General features: G+C 40.5%; 2 protein-coding genes across 2 annotated transcripts in view; one reads left to right on the top strand and one right to left on the bottom strand.

Moving 5' to 3' along the window:
* The window catches only part of LOC121608173 (intestinal mucin-like protein), a 45,075-nt gene extending 36,942 nt beyond the window's left edge, over positions 1 to 8,133 (top strand). Inside the window, exons 8-21 of the mRNA XM_041939348.1 lie at positions 390 to 609; positions 1,348 to 1,517; positions 1,606 to 1,675; positions 1,908 to 2,020; positions 2,136 to 2,167; positions 2,258 to 2,426; positions 3,022 to 3,117; positions 4,174 to 4,214; positions 6,043 to 6,255; positions 6,439 to 6,537; positions 6,697 to 6,825; positions 6,920 to 6,959; positions 7,053 to 7,173; positions 7,729 to 8,133. Coding sequence (XP_041795282.1) covers positions 390 to 609; positions 1,348 to 1,517; positions 1,606 to 1,675; positions 1,908 to 2,020; positions 2,136 to 2,167; positions 2,258 to 2,426; positions 3,022 to 3,117; positions 4,174 to 4,214; positions 6,043 to 6,255; positions 6,439 to 6,537; positions 6,697 to 6,825; positions 6,920 to 6,959; positions 7,053 to 7,173; positions 7,729 to 7,924 — 1,709 coding nt within the window. The 3' untranslated portion in view covers positions 7,925 to 8,133. The remainder of the gene's footprint in view (positions 1 to 389; positions 610 to 1,347; positions 1,518 to 1,605; positions 1,676 to 1,907; positions 2,021 to 2,135; positions 2,168 to 2,257; positions 2,427 to 3,021; positions 3,118 to 4,173; positions 4,215 to 6,042; positions 6,256 to 6,438; positions 6,538 to 6,696; positions 6,826 to 6,919; positions 6,960 to 7,052; positions 7,174 to 7,728) is intronic.
* On the bottom strand, positions 7,973 to 16,994 carry LOC121609639 (toll interacting protein). Its single transcript, XM_041941326.1, has 6 exons — positions 16,841 to 16,994; positions 15,347 to 15,496; positions 13,431 to 13,613; positions 11,489 to 11,641; positions 10,447 to 10,531; positions 7,973 to 10,241 (listed from the first exon to the last, which is right to left on the bottom strand). Exons 1-6 carry the CDS (start codon positions 16,871 to 16,873, stop codon positions 10,018 to 10,020), a joined length of 828 nt encoding a protein of 275 aa, XP_041797260.1. The 5' UTR covers positions 16,874 to 16,994; the 3' UTR covers positions 7,973 to 10,017.
* Positions 16,995 to 19,421: the final 2,427 nt, after the last annotated feature.

Genomic DNA, 19,421 nt, shown 5'->3' on the forward strand with positions numbered 1-19,421 from the left:
TCTGATCTGAGAAAAGCACCAAAGCGACTGAGAAAAACTGTAATAACATTTCAAAGCTACCAATCAGAGCGCACGTGAGATAGCTGTCTGTTGCACCTACTGACACTGCCACCCTGCATTTACAATAGGCCTAATGATTACACACAGTGTTCAATGAAAATTGGCCAAGATGATCATGATAATATGAAAAGAACATACAGTTGTATGTGACTTGTACAAGATGTCACATGTGAATTATGTTTTTACTGAGAAATGTTTTAAAGCTAGAAAACTTGTGGTCACAAATGCTCTTGAATTGCTTGTATGTCTTACTTAAGAACAACTCTGTAGAGCTGTTTCTTGCATGAGGTCCAGTGCTCTGCTTCATCATGCTGCCTCTACTTTTCCAGGGACTTGTGACAACTCCCAGAGCAACGACTGCCGTTTTCCAAATGGCCAGGTGGAAAGCTGCTCACTGTCGGCAGTCCAATGGCTTGTCCCAGGTACACCCTGTGTCACCACCACAACCCCACCAACTACTACGACAGCACCCAGGGCCACCTCAAAACCAACATACTCAATAACCAAGTCTGTTTGCGAATCTACCTACTGTGATCTGCTGTCCAGCAGGCAAGTTACAGTAGATATATAAACAGTTTATATTAACCTGCATGACTCAAAACTAACTAACTAATTGATGGTGATGAAAGTGAATATATTTTGATGGAAGTTTGATGGAAGTATAAGGTGATGGAAGTTATAATGTCTGCATTAAAGTATGACATATTGACATATTTTCTGAAAATTAAATGCATAGTTTTAGATGTGAAAAAGTGATTTAATGGTGAATAGAGACCCTTTTTATTAGATTGGATAAGACTTTATCAATTTTAGCCCTACATATTGTTACAGTTTGGTCTATACCTGCTTTATATGTAAAGTGTCCTGAGACAACTTCGGTTGTGATTTGGCGCTATATAAATAAAATTTAATTTAATTTAATTTAATTACTTGTAAACTTGTAACAATATGCATCTCTCCACTGTGAGTTTACCTAGGAAACAATGGGTGCTCCTGCTTTGACATCAGATCCTGCTGTTGTGTTTCACCCTTTGGAGATAAACAAACTTTGGCCTATTTTCCTCAGATTTATCAATATGAAAAATATAATGCATACAGAGACTGCAAAAAATTGTTGAAATTCTGATGGATAAGGGTATTTTTATTTACACTGTGTGTACTGTTTTTGCAGGTCTGTTTTAATGCTTACCATTACATCTTTAACGATTTCCAGATTGTTCTGTTCCCCTCAAAGTCCTTCTGATCACTTTTCCTGACACATTGTCCTGCCTTGTATGTCCTTTTTAGTGTATTTGAGCCGTGCCACAAACTCATACCTCCAGACAATTTTAAAAGCTCCTGTGTGTCTGACAATTGCAATAACAACAACACCTGCTCCAGCCTGGAGGCTTATGCCACTGAGTGCTCTAAGGCAGGAGTCTGTATCGACTGGAGGAATGCTACCAATGGGCAGTGTGGTGAGATACATAGACAATAGTGTACAGTACTACATTTGTTGTGTGAAGTCCTAAAAAATGTGTATATGAACCTACCTCCATCTTACAGAGCACAAGTGTCCAGACAGCAAAGTGTACCTGGCCTGTGGCCACGCTGTAGAGACTACATGCAATTGCAGGTAAAATATGTCAACAGTATGATGCTTTTTGTTGCGTGTTTGTTTGTTTTTTTTTTAGGTAACTTAACATTGCCACACCGCTTACCTGATATATATGCCCTCTTGAAAGTTGTTCTGTTTCTTCTGATTTTGGGGTCAAACAGATTTTGATATAACTAATATGGAATTTAGTCCTATTATGTGACAATCCCTCCTCCCACCTCTGTAATAACCAATAATTCCATTTTATCAGATACAACGAGAAGTTCCAGGCAGGTAGCAAGACATCCACTATGGAGGGTTGCTTCTGTCCTCAAGGCACCGTCTTATTCAACTCAGTCTATAACAAGTGTGTTCCCTCTTGCGGTAAGAGAAAATCATATAGAAAACTTTATTTGACCAGGTCATGGAATACTTTTTGTAAAAACATTAGCTATCCCACCTACAACTCTCCCAACACTTGTTTCTGTTTGAATTTCAGACTGTGTTGGACCTGATGGCAAACCCAAACAGGTGAGAACTGTGCCTGACACATACACTACATTCATTTACTCTAGCAAAGCATGAGCTGTGTGTCTGAAATGGTTCCTTTCTCTTAACCAGTATGGTGAAACATGGACGAGTGGCTGCAAAACCTGTGTGTGTGACAAGGATTCCATGAGCATCCAGTGCCAGCCTGTTCAGTGCCCACTGTCTCAGAGCCCCAACTGCAGCGAGCCTTGCCAGCAGCTGGTCAACAAGACAGATGGCTGCTGCACAACACAGTCGTGTGGTCAGTTTTAGTGTCACAGAACTAGATGTGCAGTTGATGGCAGCAAAATTAGCAAATTACAAAAGTAATTTTAACAAAAAATTAAGTGGACAAAATGTTCACTGTGATGTAACTCTGAGCAAGTTTCAAGGCTCTACAGGACAATGTTCACAGGTAAGTAATGGAGGGAAACCAATGGTTGTCTAGAAGGGACAAAAATAACTCCACAGCCTAAAACAATATGCTTTGAAAAATGCTAAGCATTAACAATGGGGCTTTGGCTGAAGGTTAGAAAAGTGGGCTTGTGACTAGAAGGTTACTGCTTTAACCCTCACACAGGCAGAATTAATCTGGGAGCCCATGAACAAGGCCTTTAACCCCCATCTGCTTTACTGAAGCTGCTCTCTGACCAGCAGACCAGACTGCTTGTACTGTGTGGAACTGTGTATGAGCAGCAGCTTCCCATTAAACATAGCCTGGCTCTCAGCAAAGTCTCCCACTAACTTAGCAGCAGAATTGCTGTTATGGTTCTGTAAGTTATTGTTATCAAAGGTGACTTGAGGCAGATCTCCATTGTCACATACTAATACTCATCCCATCCTTTTGTCCCCAACAGAATGCAACTTAAACCAGTGTCCCACTCCTATCACCTGCAATCTGGGCTTCCGACTCAACGTCACCAACGGCACCTGCTGCCAGTCTCACAAGTGTGGTATGTGACTCTAGTCCATCTACATAGCATTGTCTGCAAGTGTGCAAAATGTAAATACAGAACTGTATGTACTGAAGACTTACAGTGATCTTGTACAGTTAAGAGGTTTGTTGTTAAAGAACTCCACAACAGCTGAAAAATATTAAGGAAATAAACAGAAATTAGCATCTGCCATTACTGTTGTTGCATATGCAAGAGTGTAAAATATAGCTGCAAGCAGCAATAAGAAAGAACGCACTGTGGGTTGTACATTTCTCATCAAGGTCTCGCAGATGCAGGTCTATATGTTTCAGAATATTGCAGGGCTGTAGTGCGTGAGGATGCTTGGTAACATTTTTAAAGTAGTAAAAAAAGTAAAGGCAAGCTTTTCGAATTCTGATGATTTTTGATATTGTCAAGTGAATTTGGGTTTTGTTCATTTACAAGGATTCGGATTTCGACAAAAGAGAAATAATATTAAATGTAATGTAGTCAAAATATTTTAATGATTACTGACAGTCTGGAAAAAGTTCCTTGGTTCAATTACTTTATTGCATTATTATGATGCAGTGTATCTATTATGAAATGTCTCCAAAAAAGTAGTTTTACAATTTGTCTACTATTAGTTTATTATTAGTCTATTTCTCTTGAAATGTATTTAGATTTTATTTAGCACTCATCCGATAACTAATTTCCTGCCGGAAAAGACAACTTTAGATGTGAAGAGAAATATCAGTAGCACTTATAGCTGATTTTGATGCATTTCCAGTTAATGGGGAGGCAGTGTTAGTAAAAAATAACAAACGGCAGAAGGGACAGGAAGAACGATGGTCACATGTTGATACATTTTAACATTTGTTCATAAGTTATTATTAGTTAATAGAATTAAATCTGAGACAATTAATCCTTACATGGGGGCCTATCAAAACTTTAAATTACTTGTCTCGCTTAGATGATAGAAGATCAATTTCAATTTCTTTATGTGCATTCAGCGCAAAGATAGACGAGGCTAACTTCTACACATCTACACTACGTGTCATTGTTAAACTAACTCACGACTCTCTTTTCTACACACAGTTCCTAAAGGTGTATGTGTCTATGACATGACTGAGTACAAGGTAAGAACACAGTCCAAACTCCAGAAAACAACACATCTGTTGGTTCATGTACAACAGGGAGGAGGATCAAAATGCAGACAAAAGCAGGCAGAACACGTCGAATTATTACAAATTAAAGTAAAGTAATGACTTAACTAGAGCAAAAGTCAGTGAACAGACTTACAGGTCAGCAGGCCTAACAGGCTATCAGGGCAGAGGCGGGAAGGCCGGTAACAACAGGCAGCAGGCGGGTTTATGGGGCAGGTATGGATGAAGTAATGGCTGAAAGCTCACACATAGATAATCAAACAGGAACAGGGTGTGTGTGAGTGTGTCTGAGTTTGTGTTAACCCAGTGTTGCACATGGTAAGTCTTAAACCTAATTCTAGAATGCCTGTGACCTAGTGTCTTTCCCTGTGTGTTGCATTAGATGTGAAAATGTGGTCTAAAGGTCCCTCTGTGAATATAACGTTTCCTATCTGAAAGGAAGTGTGTGGTTAACTGACCGCCAGGTCGTAGTTCATGCTTTCCACGGCCAGCTCTCTCAGACCAGGCGATCTCACTCGACTTCCATCAGGAGCCGCTCTGTCGGTCCAGTCGGCCAACCCGCTCTTGAGATGTGGTTGTTCAGTTTAAAAATGTGCACTGTGTACAACACAAAACTCTGTTTCCACAGCCTCTTTTGTCTCCAAAATGTTTCTGCAGCAGGTGAAACTCCTGCCGCCACCACCCAGCTTCAGTTTGATCCTCCTTTTCATTTTCTTTTTTTGATACGGTTTTTCCTTTTAATTCCCACACCACCTTTATTTACACAGCATCTCTGCACAATTTTTAAACATCTACTACTGTAACAGAGTAATCAAAATTTCCATCTTCCTCTTAGAAAGTCTTGTAACATAATGGTAATCACAGCTACCCCTTATTCAACTGTGACCACCCCATCGGACACGACACTGCTCTTCCAGCAGTTTCCACCTGGTCTTGAACTGGATTCAAACCACTGATTATAAGCAACAGAACGACCAGCTTCTGCTCCTGAGGTCTCTTTTCTCTGTAGGTCTGGTCAATGAAATTTAATGTGACCAGGCCTACGACAATAATGACAGATGATGTCTCCTGTTTGCAGGTGGATGTGAAACGCTTGGTGTTCCTATCACTGTCCTTTTAACCTGACCACTGGATTTGTCATGCCATGAAATTTAATGACTGAGGACATGCCTGCCTCCATAGCCTTTAACATGGTTTTAGCATCCAGGCCATTCAGTTCTGTATGACTTCTGCTTGAACAGTTCAAATAAGTCTGTCCTGGTTGTATTGTCTCTGTCTGGTACTGCTGTCTGCCCACCTCTGGAACTAACTCATATGCTTTTAGCACTGCCTGTTGAACTGCTTTAGAGTAATCAGTCCGACTCAAGTTGATCCTAGGATCAAATCTTGGCACCAAAAGAAAAACATTTTAATATAAGCAGGTTTACCTTCTCAAAATCAAGTATCATTTTCTTATTCTCCCTCTCTTTCACTTCAGGGTTATAACTAGCTAATATACTCTGGATGCATTCTGACCTCTAACCATCCTCAGGGCCATCTAACTCCAGATACTCCATCAGTCTCCATAGTATAGGTTTATCCAGCTGAGCTAACCATATATGTGTGAGGAACACATGTCCACGATGAATTACCTGTCAGTCAATGCGACTTCATGTTTACATCTCTTGGGTTGTTTGTGCTCAGTCAGTGTGAACTTTTTTTTTCCTCTGCCCAGCACAAATGAACCACACGTGTGAATGTTTCCTTATAAAACCAAGTTGATGTTTGTGATGTGAAGCACTGATCAATGTGTATTCTATAGCCTGGTGCCAGGATACCAACACCAGAAACAACATCAGAGCCACCTTTAAAAGCACCACCAAAAGCCAGAGAAGCAACATTGGAAGCAACGACAGAGGAGTCTTTTACACCTGGGCCCTGCCAGGAGTGTTACTGTGGCCCCCAAATGGATCCCACCACCCAGCTGAATCAAATCACCTGCAAACCTATCGTATGCAACACAAGCTGCTCCGAAGTAAGCTCATTCACAGGACATGCCAGCACGCACACACACACACACACACACACATTCACAACTCTTACACAAATGCACTCTTATCAGAACAGACAGCTGAAGAGGTTGCCTTGAACATTGAAATGAAACGATAAGGAGCTAAACATGGAGAACAATCAAGTGCTCACTCTTTTTTGTCTGCAGGGTTATGAATATCAGACCATACCTGGCAGGTGCTGTGGGATGTGTGTTCAGAGGAGCTGTTTTTTCACTACTCCTGACAACACAACACATATCATTGAGGTCAGTACTGCAACTATCAGTTGTTCACATTTTAAAAAGGTGTAAAAAAAATATATATCAGAACCTATTAATTTCACCTTTATCGCATCTGGGGGGGTCAGTTCTTGGTAGAATCTTTGTTGAATTCTGACTTAGCTTCTGCTCTCCCTGTTGGCACAGGTCAACAACACTTTTGTACCCGCAAATGACAGGTGTGTGCAGTACACCTGTGAGAAGATCAGCGGAGTACCTATGACCAAGGAGATTCAAACCACTTGTCCTCCCTTTAACTCCTTGAACTGTAAACCTGTGAGTATATCAAACATCTTCAAGTGATACCCCTCCCCCATCTCCTGCCTCACTACATGTTTAACACACAACATGTCGTGTCTTCTTCATCCAGGGCACAGAGACAACTGATGCTAATGGATGCTGCAAAACCTGTAAGTCAGTGGAGTCACAGTATCTAAATAATAACTCCTAAATCTTCTGTATCATGTGCCATTGTAAGAGCCTTCCATTGCTGTGTGTTCCAGGCCGGCTGCGGGGCATCTGTCAGGTCCAGAGTAAACAGGTTGTCATCATGGTCAATGACTGCAAAAGCAAGCAGCCCGTCAACATGACATCCTGCGCTGGACACTGTGGAAGCTCGTCCGAGTGAGTCCATTTTAAGTTTTCACTGTAATTTGAAGTCCAGTTCTTTCAGCTGGGATTCAGTTTTACAAATAGAGAGTGGGTTTTCTCAGTTTGTGTGAAAGGTGGCTGTCGGCATTGGCTGCCTCACTGCACTCAGTCTGTTACAGTCCATGTTGCACTGAGCACTCTTAAAACACAGCACTTCATTTACACAGTACTGGTAATGTCTGTTAGTGGGTCCAGCGTTAAGGCAACAAGGCCTGTTACCCATCACAAGGCCTAATGATAGGTCAAAACATCATTTAACATGATTACTGGCCTTCCATAGACATGCTCATCCAACTTTTGGCACATTTTTCCGTTTATTTATATCTGTCTTGTCTTGATCTGAGCATTGTGCCACTTTTTGCTAGATTAACCTGTTTTTTTGCACAAGAGACGTCACCCCACCCCTGATAAGACAGGGCCACAGGACTAGTCAATAATGCAGATCCCTTTAAGTCAACCCACTGTTAAATGATTTGTTGTAATCGATGGAGAAGATGTAAGCTGTTGTCTGCTGGTGTGTGTGTACAGATATTCTGCAAAAGCCAACACGACAGTGCGCCAGTGTGAGTGTTGCCAAGAAGCCACCACCAGCCAGAAGCAGGTGGAGCTCTACTGCAGCAGCGGTGCCAAGGTCCAGTACAGCTACACAGTGGTGGAGACATGTGGCTGCAGCAAAGCAAAATGTGGGGCAGGGACAACAGCCAACCCACGGGGCAAAACATGACACTGATCGATTACTTACTGCTTTACACTGGACTGGAACCTTACAAACACTATGCAAGACTTAAACTTAGACCTTCTTACTCTTGTCAGGTTTTATTATTTATAACCCAACATGTGCTCTTTTTCAGTGTCACAACATTCTACTGTGCTGTAAACTTTCTTCAGCTCAGAATTTCTTGAATGAAAATTATTAAAATTATATTTCTGCAGTATGAACATGTGCATTGACATTTGTACTGATCCCTGATGAATGGTGAATATTAACAAAAAAACACAAGGTTGAACTCTTTGACAACATCTGTATATTCTCAGCAAAGCTCTAGATAACAATGGAAACAGGTGATGAAGGGTAATGTTGTCTTGTTGGGAGCATTATCATCACCATAAGTCCAAAAACTCACTCAAACAGGCTTTCTGTTCTCCTAGCTACCTGATACCAACTGTTCACACCTTTTCTACCTGTTCTTGTTTTCTGGCTCAACATTTTGCAGCTTGCAGCAGGATTTATAAATTAACACTTTATACACTGCAAATAAAATTTAAGACCTAAGTGTCTGGACTTCCAGATACTGTGCAGCAGTGAAATCACATGACACAATAAAATGACTGTGACATTTTAAGAATCTCAATAGTTTTGGAATCACAAGTGAAACTAGTCACAAATATCAGACATCTCTTAAATGAAACCTTTGGCAGGCAGCACATTTACAACAAGACTCTGAAACCTACAAGTGTCAGTGGAAAGCTTTAGGGACTACAAATACTGTGGCTGAAAGAAGACTAAACATGTAAAGCTCTGCTTGTGGTGAGAGAAGTTGCTGTTCATTACACCAAATTATTAAGTATGAATGAGCTCCTCATATCAGCTTCTCTGTTTTTTGTCATGTATAAGTTTAACCTGATGGTGGCGCTGCAGTAAAGCTCAGGAGTCATGAACATCCAGAGCACATTTCATGGAAGTCTGGCACCGTCATCTTAGACCTCAATGCTCAACTATTTGTGAAAGCAGCATTAAAAGTGGACTGAATTACTCCACTTCACCTGACTCACTGTGATCTCAAGAGCTCTACAGACAACATCCTGCAGCACTTCAAAACATCCTGACTGAAGTGACATCTTCCCCCACTGCATCTTAATCAAAACTTTATCAAAAAAAGTGACTCCACAGGATATTCCTTAATAACATCACATCTTCACACCCTCACTTCACTGACTGAAAATGGCTTACATCAAAACTTTACAAAGGAATTTTCTCATCACTCTGAAAGAGAACTTTGGTGGGCATATTTCCTCTTCGCCTCAGTCCCTCAGGTCATTTGTTCATTCTCAGTTCTCTCATCAGCACATAGAATTCTATATAATTTAATATATGCACAATAATTTATCAGATTTTGAGTGCACTAAACATTTTACAGATACATATGAAACAGAAGCAGTTCATTGCAGGTTACTATAGACAGATTCTCCACATATTATTCACAATATCACCAGAAACAGAAGATGGAATGAACATGACTCACTACAGCTGAAACAGTGCAAATCAAACCCTGGGATCAGGAATACAGATGGGTTACCATGGATAGAAAGAAAGATTGTGATGTTGAAACATCATAGAAACACAATGATTTGGGCCAGTAAGATTTACAAATCAATACTCAGTTGAGTATCTACTGTGATACAAACCTTTATGATCCTGTCATGAAGAAAACCCAAAATATCTGCCACTGACATCATCTTAAACCAGTGACTTCTAAAAACCAAAAGTGAACACAATTTTTGCAATGTTTCAAGGATACAGTGTCACTTGTGACAGACAGCTGTGTGTTAGCAGACAGCCCAGGCTTCATGTACTGTTAGGCCAACAAGGAGTCAATAAAGGGAGAGGAAACAAATCTCTGTGGCTACCAGATGAGCTGGTGGGAGCTCAGATATGGCTGCTGTGTGGGAGGACTCGGTGTATGTGTGTGTATGCAAAGGGTGGGCAGTCTCTCCATGAGTAAATACATGCATTTGAGTGTATTTGAGTGCATATGTTTGTATGTGTGTGGGTGTGTGTGTGTGTTGGCGTGTCCGCTATGAGCTTGTGTTCTGCAGTTAGAGCTCCTCAGCCATCTGCAGCAGAGAGTTGATGGCAGCGTCCTTGTTACCCTGCTGTGCATCCAGCACGGTGCGAACCACCTCCTTATCCAGGTTGGGGAACATGTCTTGCAGAGCCTTCAGGTCCTCCTCGCTGCACATTGGCCCCTGGCCCCCAACAGCTGGCATGGCTGCTGGCATTGCCATGGGTACCATGCCCTGGTTATAGACTGCAGGCACTCCTGGAGGCACAGAACACAGATGGCTTCAATAAACAAGACAAAATGCTTCAGTTTCCAAGTAATGTAACTCAGGCTTTCTGTTATAAATGTGTTTTTTTTACAAGCTGAAGCTGTGATAAACCTGATGACATCACTATGGCATCATCAGAGTCATTTTGTCAGACTTGACAAAGCTCCTCCATGCATGTGTGTGAGAGAGTGAGACCTGCAATGGGCACGTATCCTACTCCTTGCTGATATACTGAAGGCATCAGGACAACAGGCTGAGTCATCATCCCTGCTGGTAAGGACTGGGACAAAAACACAGACACAAGATTAATACACTGAACATGTTTGACCATATGATATGTTAACCCTAACAGTATCACATCCCTGCAATCTCTGTGCTCTATGACCTGAGGTCTTTAGAGGTAAGCTCCAGCAGAGGGCAGCAAACAGAAAACAAAAAATTGCAGAGTCGAGGGCCTGACATCAACAATGGAAGCTGAGGGCCGCTGCACTCAAATTTTGAGCTGTTCCACAGAAAATACACCAGCTGTGAGAGCACAGAGGTGAAATCATGCACTTCATTTCCTTTAAAAAGGCCCCCCAAAACAATACCAAACAATAATAATCCCCAAATATCTCTTACTTAGTATCTATTCTAGTGAAAAAAATGATTAGTAAATACAAGATTAATAATACTATTGAGTGAATATCCCAGACTCATCAACTCACTGACACAATGCTGAAACAAACATGTGACGCACTTTAAAGGTGATCCGATGGAGGAAACTTGACCAGCTTAGTGTAGAGGTCTGAACAGGTTCACTCAGTTCCTAGTAACAATACCCTGACATGGGACCTGAGTCAGCCTGGGTTCAAATTAAACTCAGTCTCAGGGACTGATCATTTAGAAAAAATGATGTATGCATTAAAAAAAAAACTGGTAAGGCCAAATAAGGCTAACAGACTATCTTATTTAATGATATAAATTTAACCTGATGTCAGCTTAACCTGATTCCAATTAGTGTGTTGAACAGAAGTCTACCTCTTAGTCCTCAAATGTTAGTGCAGCAAAGATTTTCCTCTGAACAACATCAAGTGTGGCGTTGCTCACTAATGTCTCAGGAGTAAGGTAGAATATACAAACATACTGACAACACTAACAGAGAGCCTAGAACTTTCACTTCTCACAGTAATATGAGGTCAAAAGGAGGATGAACACTTGTCAGTCTTTTTGACAGGTGGTCTGCAAATGTACTCACAGCAAAAGACATCACCAGGTTGATCATGCCCTCCTTGTCGTCGCCCTGTCTGCCACTGAGACTGAACCACTCATCCACCACACTGCCCTCCCTCAGGCCTTCAGGGATGGTGACATGAGTCCATGCTATCCTGTCGTCCATGGAGAACGCTCTCTGGATGGCATATCAACAAAAACAGCTTGAACAACTTAAACTTGCATCTTTTCCTTGCGTCATCAAGAAAAGATCGGCAGAAAGATGAATTGAGGAAACACGTTTTTAGGGAGCTGAGACATCCTTCCATCAAGAACTTTGCTTCAGATGACTGCATAGCTGAATCAGCCCAGAGCGGCAAAAAGTCACCCAACAGCTACGTGAAAGACTGGTGGAGAACATCCCAAGACGCATGAAAGCTGTGATTGAAAATCAGCGTTATTCCAATAAATGTTGATTTCTGAATCTTCCTAGGATTAAACATTAGTATTGTGTTGTTTAAAAATGAAAATGAACTTTTGTTTGCAGTATTTGAGATCTAAAAACACTGCATCTTTTTGTTATTTTGACCCTTTGTCATTTTTTGCAAATAAATGCTCTAAATGACAATATTTTTATTTGGAATTTGGGAGAAATGCTGTCAGTAGTTTATAGAATAAACAAAAATGCTCTTTTTACTTAAACACATACCTATAAATAGTAAGCGAGCTTGTCCTTGCAGCTCTTCCAGTTTAGCATGTTACCTATAAATAGTAAGAGATCAGAGAAACTGATAATTCTGTAGTGGTATCTTAATTTTTTCCAGAGCTGTATATATAATCTGAAAAAGGTCAATCTCGACCTTCGATAGAGCTCTAAAACATGCTAAACTGGAAGAGCAGCAAGGACAAGTATGCTTGGATGAACAAGCAGCTTTCACAAGACCACATTCTGGCAGAGACAGTGTCATACAGGCAGTGGTGAGCAAGCCAAAAGCTAAGAAGCTGAAACCTCATTCAGAAGGAGAATTTGTGAAGGAGCCTTGTTGCTGCTGCAGAGCTGCTAACACCAGAACCAGTAAAATTGTTCCAAAGTGTCTTTTAGTCTAGAAAAATTCATAGAGATGAAGGAAAACCTGACATGGAAACTCAGTGACAGCAAGTGTGTGTGTGATTTGACCTTCATGGTGGACATTACCAAGAACCTCTAAGAGATGAACCTCAAGCTCCAGCAGCTTCTCAGCTCTCTGCTTTCAAATGTGAAATCACTTGAAGTGAAATTAAAGCTGTGGCAGGTGCAGCTGGAAAGATGAAATGCTGCGTTTTCCTACTCTGCAAGAACAAAAGCTGCTAAGACGTCTGAACATGCTGCTGACTGTGAAAACCCCTTCAGGTATTTGGTGAGAGGTTTCAGAACATGAAAAGTAAACAAAAGGAACATAATTGCCATTTAATGTGGAACCAGCTGATGTGTCTGACAATCTGCAACATGAAATAATTAAACTGCAAAGCAAAGACCCTCTACTGAAAACAGCTCTTGCAAAGTGTCGCTCAGTTGTGCTCAAGACTGACTTCCATTCACCACAGATGCATTTACTGCTTGTATAAAATGTATAGGACAAATACATTACTTAATGAATTATTTAATCAAAAGCCCAAGTGGCCTATAATTGTTAGTGTAAGTCTACTCTTGTGGAAAAGATTTTCTGACTTTTCTCAGCAATTTGCCAAACAGTAAATTGGAACGATTGACTGACTGATTGATTGATTCCTTTATTTCAATAATTTGCAGAACTGAAAAAGTTCATAATTCGTCATTTGGAGCAGGAAATGTGGAAACTGAAGTTACAAAAATCTAATCATCTGAATACTTATCTTATTCAGCTTAGCTGCAGTTCATCTAAATCTGACAGAGCAACAGTCCCCACATAGGTACTATACATATTTAGCAGTTCAGATGATCCACAACTCTGTGGCTTCCACCACCTCACCTCATCGAAGATCTCCAAGTAGAAGGAGTCCACCCCAGGAGGCACCGTGCACTGGATCACCTTGTTCCATCGCGGGTTTTTGGCTCCATTGTGAGCAGTCGGTGTCTCATAGACTGCATAGCCCAGTCTGATCCGACAGTACGGATCCATCCGGGTCATACCATAGTTCTTAGCCAGCTTGGCCTATACAGCAAAAAGAAACAAAGTGGCTTCAGTTAGGTGATACATGCAAGTTGGCTACTGTCTCAGTTCAGCAGGCCCATGTATTCAGATGTATTTGGTGGATGGTGGTACAGTTTGATGATTCCAAATGTGCAATGAGGAGTCTACACGTTACTACACTATTCTACATGACTTCAGCTCTCAATGACATTTATATGCACACAATGAAAACAGGCAAATGGGATAAATAATTCTCTACTCCTTTATGGCTTGTACCATGGCTTCTGAAAAGTCTCAATTCTGATTGGCTGGAAGGTGTGGATTAACTTTTAGCAACTGGACAACAACAACAACAACATTGAGACTTCTCATACACAGGCAGAAAGCTGCCAATTGCACAGTGAAAAGATGACTCAACAAGGCTGATGAGGGTGTGATGATGGACTGTCTGTGTAACTGCAAATGCGTAGGAAGTTCATGGGGAGGACACTGACGGTCTCACTCACTGTACAACAGACCTCTGTATGGAGAATGCTGCACCCACCATTGGTGTGCAGTGAACAGTGTGTTTTTTCAACAACAAACCCTGGATTACTGCTCACATAATGGCTAACCTCAAGGGAAAAAAAAGTCTCTAGGTCAGGAAATAAAGAGGAGCTGAAGAATTTGCAGAGGGAACTGAGGATCAGGGAGGGGGGAAAACCTCCCACAGGAGGAAGATAGAGGATAAGTTGGAGCAGAAAGTCAGCGGAGTTTGAAGCATTTGAAGCTGTCCTGCTCATCTGTCCAGTCCTCCCTGCTGCAACCCCCATCGTCTGCAGCCCGTGCACTCCCCAACTTACATTCCTTTCCCACAACATCCAGCAAACAGAAACCCTGTACATCCACTGTATTTCCAGTCAAATGCCCTACCTCCCCACCTACAACCTAGAAAACAAACCAGGTGAGTGAATAACTCAGGAGAATCAAGGCAAGAGAGGCCCTTGTGCAGGCCAGTTGTGCCTTTGAAAACAGCCTGAAGTTGGTAAGAGTGGAACAGCTGTGGCAAACATCCTGCGTGGTACCAGTGCCAAAGACTCCACACACAAAGGACCTAAACTGCTACAGTGGTGCTGATATCACATTTGATGAACATCCTGGAGAGGCTAGTCCTGTCCATGTCCGCCCCCTGGTGAGACAATCAATGTTCAATACGCCTACCACCCTTGCACTGGGGCTAATAACTTTGTCATCTACCTCCTGTATAGATCCTTCTCTCACCTGGAAAAGGCTGGGAGCACTGTGACAATTATGTTTTCTTGATTTCTCCAGTGCCTTTAATACCATACAGCCCATGCCTCTGAGGGACAAACTGGAATGTACAGGGGTAGACCACCACCCCACAGCATGGATCATGGACTACCTCACCAATGAAGTACGTGAGGATACAGGACTGTGAGTCCGACATGGCTGTCTGCAGCATGGTGGCCCTGCAGAGAACAGTCACGGCTCCCTTCCTATTCACCTTCTAACCTGTAAATATTATTTACTTTGATACAGAGCGACAGTGAGTTACACACTGATTCATAGAACTGGAGTTATATCCAGGTAACTTACATTATTTCATTGTGACTCATTCTGAATAGGAGATTTCGGCTGTGAAAATGCTGCATTTGCAATCACTAATTCATACACAGCAGGTATCACAATGAGTCACTCAGAATATATTTTCACATCTTAGAGGTGCATGTTATTGGTAGAAATTTTGTGTTTACCTGGACAACAGTAATGCTGAGTCTCCCCACGGTGCCTATTGAGCCTCCATACTGTAGCTGTCTGGCTGCCTGGGCATCCAGCTGGACCTGCTGCTGCTGTTGAGTGGGAGTGATCCGCAGGAAGTCCTGGGGAAGCTCCCCAATGTACACCTAAATACACATACACATAGAGATTCAGACTGACCTGAGACAGATGGACAGTAAAAAAAACAACTTGATATTAAAGTTTCCAAATGTATACTGTTTCAACAATTTTCTTTCATGATTTTAAGAGAGCAATTCATTTGAATTGGATTGTCTTTGTGTGTGTGTGTTTTTTAAACTAAAGGTAACCATAAAAATGACAATATGAAGAACCCCTGACTGAAAAATTGGTTGTCAAAAAAACCAACTGTCATTCAAATCTTGTGAACATCACGTGAGTCTAAAATTACTCATCCTCATGATGAGGCCAACAGCCGCCTTCTTGTGAAAGTCATGCACATGTGATCAACAGCATGTGGAGGGTACAATGCAGTAGCATGCCTGGAACAGGGGAATGATGTAATTATGGTAGACTTTCACAGAATCACTAGATGCTCTTAAAGCCTCTCACTTTTGAAACAACAAACATCTTTGAATGGAGACGGGAGTTACCATCTGCCCCCATATGCACTAAAACTTATTTTTAATTTGGAAGCTGTTTTTTTTTTTACAAATTTAAGTTTTTGATGACCTGTGGACATTTATTTCGTAATAGATTTTTCAGTCAGAGTGCAGATTTTCAGTATGACTAGAAACTTACTGGATTCGGCCACTTGTGTGTATTTAATGTCCCGGTGTGACATTTCCTCACCATAAACACAGGTGACAGGATCACTTCTTTACATTTACCATTACGTCTCATATCCACATACAATTAAAGACGTGGGAAATGGGAAGTCGTGTTTCGCTGTTTTTCGTTTACTTACGCCCCATACAAGTGATTTTCCCCTTAGATACTTATTTACTCTAAAGTAATTATTTCGATGACTATTTTGACTTCTACTTAAGTACTTCTTCCTGAGTACAAATTTGGCTCCTCTACCCACCTCTGGGGATAGGCCATTTAACTAACGTTTACGTCACTCAAGACAACGGTCTCAGTAGCTTGCTAACTGTAATAACAAGCTTATTCGCCGTTGTTGAATTTACTGCCAACAGTCTGCGTCAGACCCGGGTATCTACCTGCCAGTTTAATCCGTGCGGTAGCGGTTCATCGGCGTTAAACCCAGTTTGTTAACGCTCGACATGATAAGCTAACATTAGCTCGCTATATACCGTGACTGGACCTTCGTCGCTAACGGCAGGTGATAGTGTCACTGTTGCAGAGCGCTGTATGAAACCGTGTGCTGCTGTTTCATGACTGAAGTTAGTTATCAGAGATGTTGACAAACTACAGTCCAGCTAGTTCCGCCTAGCTGTACGTCTGTAATTCTCACAACAATGTGAATGAACTCAGAGCCCACTGTGTACCTGTCCCCGCTGAGTGCTGATGGTGGTCGCCATGTTGTCTCTTCAGAGTCTGGGAGATTGGACTCTCTTCTTCTTCTGTAATCGCTTAGTCGCTTTTAGCAAATTAAGTGACAGCCTTAGATCTGTACTTTGTGCGCTATTATGGCTCCCACTGTTTTTCTTGGTAAGTCCCACCCCACTCTGCCTCTGATTGGTTGCTTGGGTTGGTAGGGTGACCTGGAAGTGTTCTTTTTTTTAAGAAATCTTTATTTTCAAGGAAGTACACCATTCGCAATAAAAGTGCAAGTTTTATATAAAAAAGGGACCCAAAAACTGGATTTATATTGAACTGAACAATAATAAAAAAAAAAATAATAATAATGTACAAAGTTCGCTTTTACCCAATTTCCTAATATGTTTAAGTGGTTATTTCTGCTTGTGTTGAAGATAGTTAGCAATAATTGAACTTTTAGATCAACCATTCCAGTGCTTTGGGTTATACAGTGTTGGTTGTATATTTGTATTTATATATGTTGTTGTGTGTTTTTGTCATGCTTTTTGGATCCTCCACAATAACCACATATTGAATATTTTTAAATGTAAAATGTTCAATTTTTATTTCTTTAGGCTGAGGTCTGTCATAAACATCGGATCACATATTTTTGATAAATATACAGCTATCTAACAAGTATCAGATTGACAAAAATGGCAGTTATTGAAATTAAATCTGAATATATCATATTCCTCAAATATATTGGATATATTTCATTTAGGATTGTATTTCTTTGAATTTAGGATTTATGTCCATTAAATTATTAGAATTAATTATTAATTATTTATTAGAAATTATTGGAGTTTTTCTCTACTTTTCAGGTGCAGTAATCTAGGTGACTGAGAATTCCAATTATTTTTGATCAAATTAATTAGTGCACTGGGGATGTTTTTATTATACTAAGAACTATATATGGACAATGAAGATAGCATTTGTATTGTATTTTTTAGCAGCAAAAACTGCTGTAAAAAGTTTCTAATCTATTTTCAGGAACTCCTGTGCAGTTGTTGAGTCTGATGAGTTTAAACACTCATTAGTGTATTTAACCATGAATTTGAACACAGCATTACTAGTTGCTACATATATACTGTATATCTCACAGTTTCTGTTATGTTTTATGTTGCGTTAAAATACATAATAAATTATGTCCTATCATCTTTGCATAAGTAGTCTTTATTATTATTATTTATTTATAAATTTTATTTATTTCTGGTTCCATATCAGTGGTCAGTTTAGTGTACTGTACTGTACCCCTCAGCTTTACATACATTACTGATTGGTCCGTGTATCAGCACCTGTTACACCTCAGACCTCAGAGAGTCAAACCATTTTGCTGTTGGGTGTTTATTCTAGTCATTTTCATTCATGTGCTCTCATTTTGGGAGAAGGGCCAGTTAAGTCTGAGGTATCCTTTTACACCGCACAAACGTTTGATATCTGTTAAACACACTCATCAAGAGGTGAGTGCTATACCCTAAGTATTTTGTTTGGGACCATACACAGTAGGTTTTGTTTTCCCTGCATTACTCTTTTCTAGTCTTAAACTGTGCTCTGATTGCTTAGTTGAGTTCTGTGGGTCCTTTTTCCAATTCACTTGGGTATATCCTTGTTTCACTGTTGTAAATATTGGAAATACACAAAACTGAAAAAAAAACCCTTCAACATACAAAGAAAAAAAAGTGTAAAATAAAACTACTGCATTAGTTCGCCAAAGCTTCTCTCTCCCTCTCTCGTAACTGGATATAAAAACATGTGGTAGAGTTATAAGGTTCTAACAATCACCCAAACAAATCGTTTTAACTACCTATTATGTCTGATTCAGTGTTCAAACAAATGTGTTGTAAGCAGAATTAAAATCTTTCAATAAAGCTGACTTTAATATCTTTGATAGACAAGGGGTCGTTTTTCTTCTGACAATAATCACATGTTGGTCTAATAGGTGGGACAGCTTGTAATGATTCTGCAAAGTTTGATAACTTACATGTAACGTGCAGTAAAATGAGAACAATCTGTCTATATGAAAACAGGGTCTCTGTCTCTTACGCCTTCATCCTGACATTTGCTTTGATTGACGGCTGGATGGTGTCCAATGGAGCACAGTAATAATAATAATAATAATAATAATAATAATAATAATAGAGTAGTGCACAATGTTTTCAGACTTTTTCCCAGAATTCCAGAAAATTCTGTTGAGTCTATGGGAAAACATTTTTTATGTGTAAAAAAAAAAAAAAGTGAATCAATGGAAACAAAGCGAGAGTAGAAAATGCAGCTGTTAACGTCATGTTATTGCTCTTGAATACAAGTTGCGTGAAAATTGTGACGTGTATCATGTGATAATAAACTTTTTTTTTTCCTCCTGAGAGAAGACAGGGAGCAGACATTATTATCTCAAACTTGAACTAGTGTACACAGCAAACAGTCAAAATCAGGCATGATAACTGCATGGTCAAATGTCTGTGGGGGCCAGTGCCATCAGGGCCCTCCCGGACACAGCCCAAGCTCCAGTCCCCTTGTGTTTATCATGTGTAACACATCTTGGATGATGTA

The sequence above is a fragment of the Chelmon rostratus genome, chromosome 1, assembly GCF_017976325.1.
Source record: "Chelmon rostratus isolate fCheRos1 chromosome 1, fCheRos1.pri, whole genome shotgun sequence".
NCBI classification, from domain to species: Eukaryota; Metazoa; Chordata; class Actinopteri; order Chaetodontiformes; family Chaetodontidae; genus Chelmon; species Chelmon rostratus.

Bases quoted from the DNA above. Each gene is read 5' to 3' on its own strand.
- LOC121609639 (XM_041941326.1), bottom strand. From the start codon at position 16,873: ATGGCGACCACCATCAGCACTCAGCGGGGACAG. The intron at 10,532-11,488 runs GTGAGTACATTT...TTTTTGTCCCAG, and splicing joins ACCTGGTGATGTCTTTTGCT to TCCTTACCAGCAGGGATGAT. The intron at 10,242-10,446 runs GTCTCACTCTCT...CTGTGCCTCCAG, and splicing joins AGGATACGTGCCCATTGCAG to GAGTGCCTGCAGTCTATAAC.